This window comes from Buteo buteo, chromosome 4 (genome assembly GCF_964188355.1).
Source record: "Buteo buteo chromosome 4, bButBut1.hap1.1, whole genome shotgun sequence".
In the NCBI taxonomy this organism is placed as follows: Eukaryota; Metazoa; Chordata; class Aves; order Accipitriformes; family Accipitridae; genus Buteo; species Buteo buteo.
Window position 1 is genome coordinate 15,605,651 of NC_134174.1, and position 10,791 is coordinate 15,616,441.

A 10,791-nucleotide genomic window follows, 5' to 3' on the forward strand; every position below is an offset into this window, starting at 1 on the left:
AATTTAAAAATAACAGGTATATTTTTACATGCATGCTTTACTGACAATAATTTTTGAAGACTTGGTATATATAGACTTCTTACAAAAATGGAAGCTCTATCAAAACATCTAGCTGTTAAGACCATAATACACCCTCTGGAACACTATTCAGCAGTTCTTCCTTTTTTTAATGATTATCAAAACAGGAAAATAAAGATAGCCTATTCTCTGTGAAGATTCATGAAAATAAATATGAAAGGGCTTTCTAGATATAATGTCAACCAAATATTTCTTACATTTTCTTTTTTTAAATGAAGGTATCTGAGCGTTTAAAAGTGGTTGATGTGATTGGCACCAAAGTGTACAAAGATGGAGAACAAATCATTGCTCAGGTACGGTTTATTTTGAGTTTTAGTTTTTCTTTTCCAATAGGTAACAATTATCATGTTATCTATAGACAATAGATATTTTTAAACAATGTTTTTCTGTCTCAGACAAAACAAAAACAATGAATCTTGCATCTAAGAGAAGTGATTATTTTGATTCAGAAGCTAATTTTTCACTTATGGTACTTCGAAAAACATCAATAGTCAACATTTTTAGTATACTTCAGAAATTCAAACTATATAAAAGAGTGATTGCTTTCAATAAGGAGCACTGAAGACTTACCTTGTTTTTGTTGTTAAAATATGATAATCTTTTGAAGAAGAATGCAGAAGTAAACTCTTCAGGGTAGGCAACTGAAATTGTCTTGCCCCAAAATAATTATTGGATATCAGATAACCCTTGGAGGCTTTTTATACTGGAAACTCTGTAAGGAAGGAAAATAATTTGGAAGGAATACAAGGATGGAGAAACAGGAGTAAGTATCCTAAAATCTTGAATAACATTGTTTTTCTCTGCTTTTTGTATAAGGCACAGTCAGCTATGTCTTTTCATGAAAAGGCCTTGCTGTCAGTTCTGTGTAGATGTTTTATTATGTGCCTAGAGTATAGTTTTCACATTAAAAACTATTTCTTTTGCAACAGGTATCAAAAAGGTGAGCTTCAAGGCACTGGCTGCAAATATTTTAATGTTACCATGAAACTAAAAAGGAAATTTCACATTTCCTTTACTCACTTTATTTTTTTCTTCTACAGGGTGACTTGGCTGATTCTTTCTTCATTGTGGAATCTGGAGAAGTAAGGATTATAATGACAAGGAAGGTAAACATCCCTAAACCACATAATTTTTTTAAAAAAAACAACTTAAGTGTTAAACAGTAATGATACCATTGTTACTAATTTTGCTTATGCGATCTTGAGGTCAGCAAATACCTCTCTCATTCTCTCTCTTCCTTTCTCTTTATTTTTTTACCTGGTATTTCAGGGTAAACAAGATGTAGAAGAGAATGGAGCAGTTGAAATAGCTCGATGCTCAAGAGGACAATACTTTGGAGAACTTGCTCTTGTAACTAACAAACCACGAGCCGCTTCTGCATTTGCTCTTGGCACTGTCAAATGTTTAGGTATTGTTCAATAATATTTTATGTCTAGTATAAAATTATACATAATCTATATGGTTGTTTTTATTGTGAACTCTATCTTTTTCCAGAATATAAGTTTTAATTACATTTACCTGAATAAGACTGTTTAAGTACATCATGTATTACTGTGCATTCCTATTTATATTATTTATCTGCAAAAATTATTTGCAATTGATAAATGGTATTAAACACAAATTCTCCAACATTTCTCTGATTGCATGGAAGTAAAAATTGTTTCAGGACAGTACAGAGAGCATTGCTGCAAACCATTTATAGCTATCAGATAAATGTCTAATACTCTGCAGAAAGGTAAATTATTTCTTTTCTCAGTAGACTGACTCTCATCCAAGAAATAACTGTGGTAAAAATCCTGTTCTGTTTTATCACCATGACTCAAGCTTTAACAAATTCTTTGTCTTCACCAGCTGCTAATTTAATCATTCCGTCACACTGTAGTCTCAGCCACGGGAAAAGCACAGACCATAGGAGTTGTGCCCATAGACAACCCTTTGCATCCATTGATTGTCATGGTCTGATGCTTAGCTTCTAAGTATTTGTGTCTAATTATGGGAAAACTGTAGACAGATTTGGCATTCTTGAATGACAGTTTGATTACCAAGCCAGTAACCAAAGAGCTTCTCACTTACTTATAAAGGTATTATTTTTAAAAATCCTTATCTCCAAAATCTCAGAGATGATCAGGCAATAAAGATTAAAGATGTTAGAGAGAAAAGAGTAAGAGGCAGTGGTCATTACCCAGTGGAAGAGTGTCATTACCCAGCACAGGTGAGTCACGAAGATATCTGGCACTTCCCAAATAGCAGAGATCTTGAACTTTTCTCAGGAGCCATGAGACTACAGGCCACCAGGTTGCAAGCTGCTTGAATATAAAGTTTCCTCCCTGGCCTGTTGGCTAGAATTTTAGAGGATAACATGTGATCAGGTAAAGAAAATATTCTGGTTGGCTATGCATTGACATTGCATGTGAATTAGTGTCTCCAACTTTTCGTACATTTGCTGGGAAATAAGTTTCTATTACAATTTCCACTGTGGGTGGAAGCAAGTAAAAATAGCAAGGAAATATGCTAAGTTAAACCCCAAATACAGCCAACAACATCAGCAAAGGATGTGCTTCTTTTTAAATCTCAAGACTCTTAAAACTGTATTCTGTGGAGGAATCCAGGCCCCTCCAGACTTCTTCAGCAGCTCTTGGGTGACATAAATCTTAATATGAAAATATTTTCAAAATAAGAAACACAGCAAATTCTAAGTTTATTTATGAAGCTCCAAGACAGCAATGTGTTGGTTGATCTTGGTTTTGCTACGGTAAGTGGTTCTCTTCTGTGCAAAGTATATGCCTTACTAGTATCTGTCCTGTTATAATGTAAGATTTTACATTGGAATGTCATGAACACCAAGATTAGTGTCTGCAACTGACAAGCACATTATATTCTTTCTCTTTCTCTCCCCTTTTATCTTAGTTATGGATGTGCAGGCATTTGAAAGGCTTTTGGGACCTTGTATGGAAATTCTGAAAAGAAACATTGCAAACTATGAAGAGCAGCTAGTTGCTCTGTTTGGAACAAACATGGACATTGCTGATCCCAGTGCATGAACTAAACATTGGAGCAACAAGATCTGTTATGAGAATATAGCACAGTAGTGGTTAGTCCACTGAGAAATTGTCTCTTTTCCTATAGATGCCAAGCATTTTCTGTGATTTTAAGGGTGGGTTTGGGGGTATTTTTTTGACTTACTACAGCGGAAATACTAGTAAACAAACCAGGAATTTAATAAATTGTGGGCTTGATTTTTGAAAGTGCTTAGCATTGATGGTTCCATCTGCCATTAAGATGACCTGTAGTAGCACAGCACCTTTGAAAATCAAGTTCTTTAACACAGCATTTCCTTAAAGAGTAGATTTCAAAAAACCCACATGCGATGAACTTGTTAAACCAGCTTCTGTTCTTCAAAAAGGTTACAACTTTTCTGGAAAGACTGTTAGTTTGAATGTGATATGTTGAAAGTATTAGTGCACACAAAGTGTTTATATGTATTAATACAGAAGATATACAGTAGATATTACTTTCTGACTATTACAGTTGTCATGATTTTATGTTGCATTTATCACAGATGTAGTGAATCACAAGACTAATCGTAAGATAAAGCATGACAATGCATTTTGTGTAATGCTCATGACCCAATCTGATTTTTAACATTTTGTAATTTGTTTTAAAGTCCTCTTCGTTTAATATGTCATGTTACAGCACGACATTGTAATATCTTATGCAATTTAGAGGACTTGTATATTTTTGCAATAAACTGCATTTTTTATTAGTTACATGTATTCTGTACAGTCTAGAGTGAGGACAGCTGACAAATTAACCTTAATGCTTTAAAAGCAAAGGCATAGGTCATTGTCATGTTCTACCTAATCATACATAACCTATATTGTTTTCCTTCTCCCTTGTTTTATATGTATGCATTTTGTCTTCTCTATCTATGCTTGTTCTCTAATTTTTTTTTAGATCTCACCTTTTTTATCTGTTAAAGCTTCCACCTATTTCAAATGAAATGATCTCTGTATATCTCTCTTCTTGCAGTCTAATCTTAGCTATCAAAGACCAGATTACTGAAGTGATTGATATCAAAAGCCATGCTAAACTAAGCTTGTCCTTGAAAAATCCTTATTGGGAAGTAAAAAAATATTTTTAATTTGAAAGATCAGTACTTCAAAAGCTTTGCACAAGTCTGGAAAGTATGTCATTGTTAAAGCTAACAAGTCCTGCTTTCAAAAACCTGTAGGTCATCATAAAATAATATCTTTTTAGCCATAATAGCATGGGATACCTTCTGAGACTGCAGAGAGAGAACATAATCTTAATTAGGAGCACAGGGCTCATTGCTTACAAGGGTCTGTGATTGGAAATTTCAGGCACAGTCCAATTTTAATACTGCTTACTGACCTATCTGTTGATGTACATGGAAAGCTAGTGCACATAATGGCAATTGGCAGTAGTTCTGCCAAATGATACTACAAGAATTGTAGGAAGGCTGCTTGCGCTCTGTTTCAAACACCTGAATTGTAACATCTTTCCTTCTTAGATAATGACTTTTCTAATGCCATATATTTGTGTATGTTGATGTAATTATTATCCTATAGTTAGTGAAATGTTCTGACAATTTATATAATCATACCTGTATATGAAATTATGATTATATAATATGATAACAATATATAATTTATATCATACAGTATGGTATAAATTATAAGTCAGATTCCTAACAAAATACAATCTGAGCAACATTTACAAATGTCATTTTTTTTTTACCTAGAAACCTGGTATGAATAATTGCAAATATGATAACTTGCCTTTGTACTTTTGATTTATGGAAAAAAGAGAAGCCTGTTATACTAGAAGGAAATATCAGGTAACCAAAATCTACACTCTTGTCATTCTGTATGCTTAATCTCTAAAAGCTACCTATATTTTGCGCTAGCTTGATGTGATTAAGAAAAATGCTAGAAATTACTTGTACGGCAGTAAACTACGATCAAGGCCATAAATGCCAGTCACAATATTTTCAATATTGTTGGTTATATTTAAAGTTTCCTTACAATAAACAACACTTTTTATATATAAAAATCTATGTTTATTGATATTGTTGTGTTTTAATTCCATTATCATAAAGTTACAAGTGACCTATTTATATTCATTTATTAAAACATTCATAATTCTTAACACTTTCATGTTGATTTTCATAAATGATGTTATGCGGATGCACTGTCTGCTCAGAACAGATGACATGTTGGTGTGGTAATTGTCATAGCTACTTTGTATTTGATGATTTGCTTGTAGTTTATAGCTGGGAAAAAGCTGTGGAGTGACAAATTTAAGATAATCAGAGACTTTGGATTTTGAGTCCCAAAGTACAGCTTCATGTTGCAGCAGTTTTATTGTGTTGCTCTTGGGGACTGCATGATTTCTGGAATTTTCTTTGTTGGTGAATTCAGGGGGGTTTAACCAACAGTAATAAATTGTCGCTTTGTAAGTTTTGTCCAAATCATTATATCCTTCATTAGTCAGCACTTGGGATTTCTCCTGGATCTGTTCGTATGTACACTTCAAACATGCCAGTCTTCATGTCATAAATGTGGCAAGTGTTCATCCTAAGAAGGAAATCATACTGATTTTTAATGACATTTCAAAAAAAGGTAGATAGTTCTAATAATTTTAAGCAATGCTATATCACGTTTACCTTATGAGACTGTCTGTGTCCATACTTAGATTACCTGATGCATCTGTTACTAAGGGCTTGTTCATAGTCAGGTCGCTAAAGGAAGGGGACTTCGGCAATTAGTTGGCACATACGTGTTAGTTTGTTTCTCTCCTCTCTTCCCAACATCACTAGTGATTTATAATTCTGTGGATGGTTTAAATGAATTTGACAGATGGCTAAGTTCTAAAGGGGCGGCGGGGGTGAGCTCCAGTGAGTTTGTTGAAAATTTGCCCCACTGAGTGAGGAGAGAAAAGCCTGAGAGAAATCCTGTAAAGAAAGGCATTCATGGGCTCACATGTTACTAAGCAAGAGAATCCACATGGCAGCAAATGTTTACAAATGCCTTAACCGTGGGAAAAAAATTCGACCACAGCCCTCAGTTGATCACAAGACACAAACCCTGAGGAAAGCAAGCTTCCTTAGTCCTGGTGCTGATGCTGTCGCTTTTTAAATGTCACTTGTTTGTGCTTCATGAGATTTCATTCAAGCTCATCTGGAATAAACACTTGTGAAACCATTCCCTTCTGGATCTCCTCTTTGAGGTCCAGAAGTGACTGATTGTGGAGGTCTTCGGGCAAAGCTTTGAAGAGCATTGTGAAACCAGCTACAGCCTAAACCACTGTCATTCCATCTTCTTTCCTCGTGTTGAGTTTTGTATTCAGTAAAGACTATTCTGGTCCTTACCGGAATGGTGGGTTTGGTTTTGGTGGTTTCTTTTTGTTTTGCTTGAAATGTTTGGTGCTTTAAGCTTTCTGTAAGGTGACTCTGGGACAGTTACGTCACAATTTGTGTCATTTTGTAGTTTATGACACACTCTGCATGGCAAGCGTTATTTTTTTTCAATATCAAGAGTTCCCAGATGTGCAGCATCAGTATCTGCTGGTCATCCTTCACAGACCTGGTACATGAAATTCCTAGTCATCTGTTTTCAGACACCTACTGCATCTGATAGCTTTTGCTGAACAAAGCTTTTGCTGAACTGTAAGTCAGTTTGCCACAGCCTGGACATTCTTACATGCTCTTGCTGAAGTTTTTATGTTAGTTCAAAGGTCTTTTTATCCATTCATACACGTGATGGTTATAGGTGTGTATTTTTCTGGAGTTTCTAAGATACTTTCCTGTGTCTGTAGTTCTCAAATAAGTATTACTGCAGTTTTCTCTGGGAGGAATTGCCTCTTTGTATGCTGAGTATGTACAGATCTGTGCTGTTGACTGTCTTACAAAATTTGGGATCATTTTCAAATCATTCTGAGAGTTGTATTTCCTTCAGATATATACCAAGGCTGTTGCCAAGTTCATCATCTACTTTGTGGCTCAGAAAGATGCTTAACAGGTTAGACACTTTCACTTCATGGACCAAAGGGAAGCTGAATAATCTTGGTAGGATATAAAAAGCCCGAAGAAAATTACATTTTAACATTGTCTCTTTTTTCACCCCATTTCTCTTTCCCTCTGAATTATCTTTATTTTGACAGCCAGGTAAAGAGCCAGTGGCAGTAGGGGGATGTAAGGCAAGTGGAGGGACTGGCTGGGTCCGTGCTGGGACGCAGTGGTCTGGTTGACTGGGCAGTGACACTCTCTTCCTCATCCCCTTTGTCCCATTCCTGTCCCTTCCGTGATGGCAAATCAAGCTGAGCTGGAGTGCAGTAATGGTGTTGCCGTGGCTGTGTGAATACTGTGGGTAGGGTTCTGCATCTTCCTTAGAACTGGTAGAGGTATATGTATGTGTAGGGAACAGGGAAGAGACAAAGGCCAAACTATTACATGAAAGAAACTGTGCTCAGTCAAAACCATGTGAAAAACTCTGACACTAGGTTATACTAGGCCATTGTGATGGTATCTGCTGACTCAACCTTTTCTTATTGAGGTAAATTAAATTAGGACATCCTAAAAATAGCATCATGGCATGGTATGAATACTTTGTCCTTTCTTCTGTGAAGGTATTGAATTATTTCAGCTGAGCAGCTATGAAGTTTTGGGAAAGGGTAACACTCTGTGCAGGTCTCTCTGTGGAGGACTAATTCCCTGGCAGCCAAGTGAGCCTCTGGGACCTGCTCCCCCACATCTCTGAAGATGCTGGAAACTCAGTTCTGATAAATATCTTATTTGGAAAAAGCCATCCAACTTATCACCAAACTATATCTTCTTTTTCTCTTTGTTGCTTTGTCCTTGTGGAGTCAGGTGGTGTGACTATCTTAAGCAACTTTAGCTTCACTGTACCTTTAGTTTTTGGCTGCATCTGTATGGTTATATCTATCGTAGGAAATTTTATTTGCCTGAGTCTATTTGCTAGTACTGAGGCATTGAATGACCAACATTCATACTGTTTTTCAGTATTTGTGTGGGCTCATTTATAAGCTGTCTTGGAAGCTTTTTTTCCAGCTTTCCATATGGGGTGGCCATATGCAGATGGCCAACTGAGAATAGTCCTTGGCCTATGGTAGCTCCCAAACCGTATCCAAAAATTATTTGCTATTGGTCCACACAAAAAGTATGCCAGGGCTATTCTAAAAAAAAAAAAAAGACAGTACAGATGATTGTATTCCAGTGCCCAGGAACACTCCCTGGCATTTGAATTTACCAACCAGCATAGAGGGCACCTATAGGTCACCTGTAGTCTCTTCTTGACTTGTTTTTTCTGCAAGCTTTGAGCTGGGGTAGAGGGCTTTCTTCTTTATCGCTCATCTGGATTGTTTCTTGATACGTCAGGTCTTTCTTTTTTCCTGATACTATTGTCATTTTTTGTCTTGCTTTATCTTTGTAGGTGATAAAAGTTTAGCTAAAACTGGAGTCTGTGCCATAATGACATGAAATAAATTTCTCATTAATTCCTGACCTGTCTTGGAAGAAGAAAACACCTCTCTGGCCTGTTCTTTGTTCTGTTTCTCCCCAGCTTGAACCATGGCAGGAGGGGAGTGAATTTTGCCTTCCAGCACTCAAGAAAAAAGATCTTTTCTGGGAGCAACAAGTCTTCTGTTCCTCTGCTATGCATTCCCAACAGCATCCTCTGTGAGGAGATTAAAAAGGTGAAATGTGGGGGTGGGCATGCTTAGAGCTGTCATTAGGAAGGTGGAGAGAGCCAACCACCATTGCAGCTAGCCACAAAAGGCTGTAAGAAGAGGGAATGGGTACAAATAGTTTTAGGAGATACAGAAGTCATTGTGAAAGGAGAAAACTGATGTGAGAGGGTCTGGCAGAATGGCTGCAGAACAGAGGCCTCTGCATTGGGTAGAAGTGGAAGCTCTGGTGAGCAGGGTTGCTCTGATGTCTGGGGAGTATTCAGTTAATTACTGAGGGTGGATGTCTACATGTGGATGTGAAAGCTCCTGTAGCAGAATTAAAATAATGATATGCTGTATTTCAGAGAGTCAGCAGTAGCAGCTGTGTCGTAAGGGCAGGACAGGACATTGGCTTTGGACAGGAGAGATTGAAAGTAGAGGTAGGCACAAACCCAATGTATAACATATATTTTACTAATATGACTTTGACTGTAATATTATGCATTTTTTAAATCTACCTTGTGGTTTCTTAACTTTGTGGCTGGCAATTTTAAGAGGTATATAGGTAGGATGCAAATTTATCTGTATCTTTATTTTCTGTTTGTGTAGTCTCTCCTGCTTATTTTGTGCTTCTGAGTAGCCATCCGTAATGTGACAAGAACTCACAACTAACACCTCCCAATCCCCCACCTTGTTTTCTACCTCTCTTACAACAGCAGAAGCAACTGAATCAGCACAGCTACCAACTATGTCCTTGTTGGTATTGTATTGATTCATTCTCTGAGCACCCATTCATTTTGGGCATGGAGTAAGGTGAGGTAGGGTGTGTGGAGGGGGAGTAATGATTTAATTAGAGACTAGGCATACAGAGCAAGGAGTATGGCATTGACATAATTGTCATTCTGAAATTTAGAAAATACATATTTGTCTTCAACCAAGGGGGTTAGTAAGTAAGCTTTGATACAGTTTTATGTGTCATGCTGCCATCTACTGCATGGACGACCTGTCCTTTTACTCATTTTCTCTTACATCCTCACTGAATAAATGTTAATTTACTGTATGCAAAGGAGAAAAGGTAGATTTGAAAATAAGAAAGCTGTTACGTGTCTGTTTTTAGAACCTCAAAACAATTCAGGCACTCATCTTTACACGATGTTAATCTCAGTCCTAGGTAGGATTCATATTTTTGTGCTTTCTTGGTATGTCATAGATGGTAAGTGTGACATCGAGGCTTTAATTCAGCAATGGTATTTACGGGTCTAGACCTGTATCTGGAATCTGGGCCAGTGGATCTCAGAGGACTGGGCTTCACACCTAACACTCACGTGTAAGTTTTTGTAGAGAACTGTGAACCTTCATGGCAAATAGTGTTAATATTTAGTTTGGGAAAACCGCTTTTTGTTTTGGATAGAAAAACTACATAGTGGAGTGGAAATGTGCTCCATAACAAGGTACAAACCTGTAGGCCAACAGTATTTTTCTGAAGAATCTGATGGTGCTTTAGACAGGATTTCATATCTTCTGTAGCTTGCTTGATCCGGCCTCTGTGTTCTCCACCTTTGACTCTGCAGCAGATGGAGCTTTCAGAAGACTAAACTGTGAGTTTTACCTTGCAAGTGGCTGTATCAAAGCAGAGTAGCCTATCTGCAGAATGGAGACATTGGCACACACAGGTCTTCTGCCAAGCCTCGATCTGGAAATGCAGGGTCCGCAGTAAAATCCATTAAAAACCCAAGAAGCTTGGGTCTCTCTCCAAAGAGCCTAAAGGCTGTTTAGATGTATAAGGGTGATCAAAACAGAAAGGGGAAGGGGAGGAAGGAACACAGCTTTGAAGTTAATTTTATTGTGGAGTGGTGTAAAAAAGATGAATCCTGGTTTACCAGTTTTCAGTTTATTAAAAAATTTATTTTAGAGAGGGGATGCCATGAAAGCTTTCTTATATAAAGATGTATTAGTTATTTAGGAAAAGCCTGAATTCTAAATATAGGAAAAAACTGAGCTTATGGG

General features: G+C 37.0%; 1 protein-coding gene across 1 annotated transcript in view; it reads left to right on the top strand.

Annotated features, from left to right (window-relative positions):
• Positions 1 to 5,242, top strand: part of PRKAR2B (protein kinase cAMP-dependent type II regulatory subunit beta) — a 98,240-nt gene extending 92,998 nt beyond the window's left edge. Inside the window, exons 8-11 of the mRNA XM_075024852.1 lie at positions 297 to 371; positions 1,119 to 1,184; positions 1,348 to 1,486; positions 2,986 to 5,242. Coding sequence (XP_074880953.1) covers positions 297 to 371; positions 1,119 to 1,184; positions 1,348 to 1,486; positions 2,986 to 3,119 — 414 coding nt within the window. The 3' untranslated portion in view covers positions 3,120 to 5,242. The remainder of the gene's footprint in view (positions 1 to 296; positions 372 to 1,118; positions 1,185 to 1,347; positions 1,487 to 2,985) is intronic.
• The last annotated feature ends 5,549 nt before the right edge of the window (positions 5,243 to 10,791 follow it).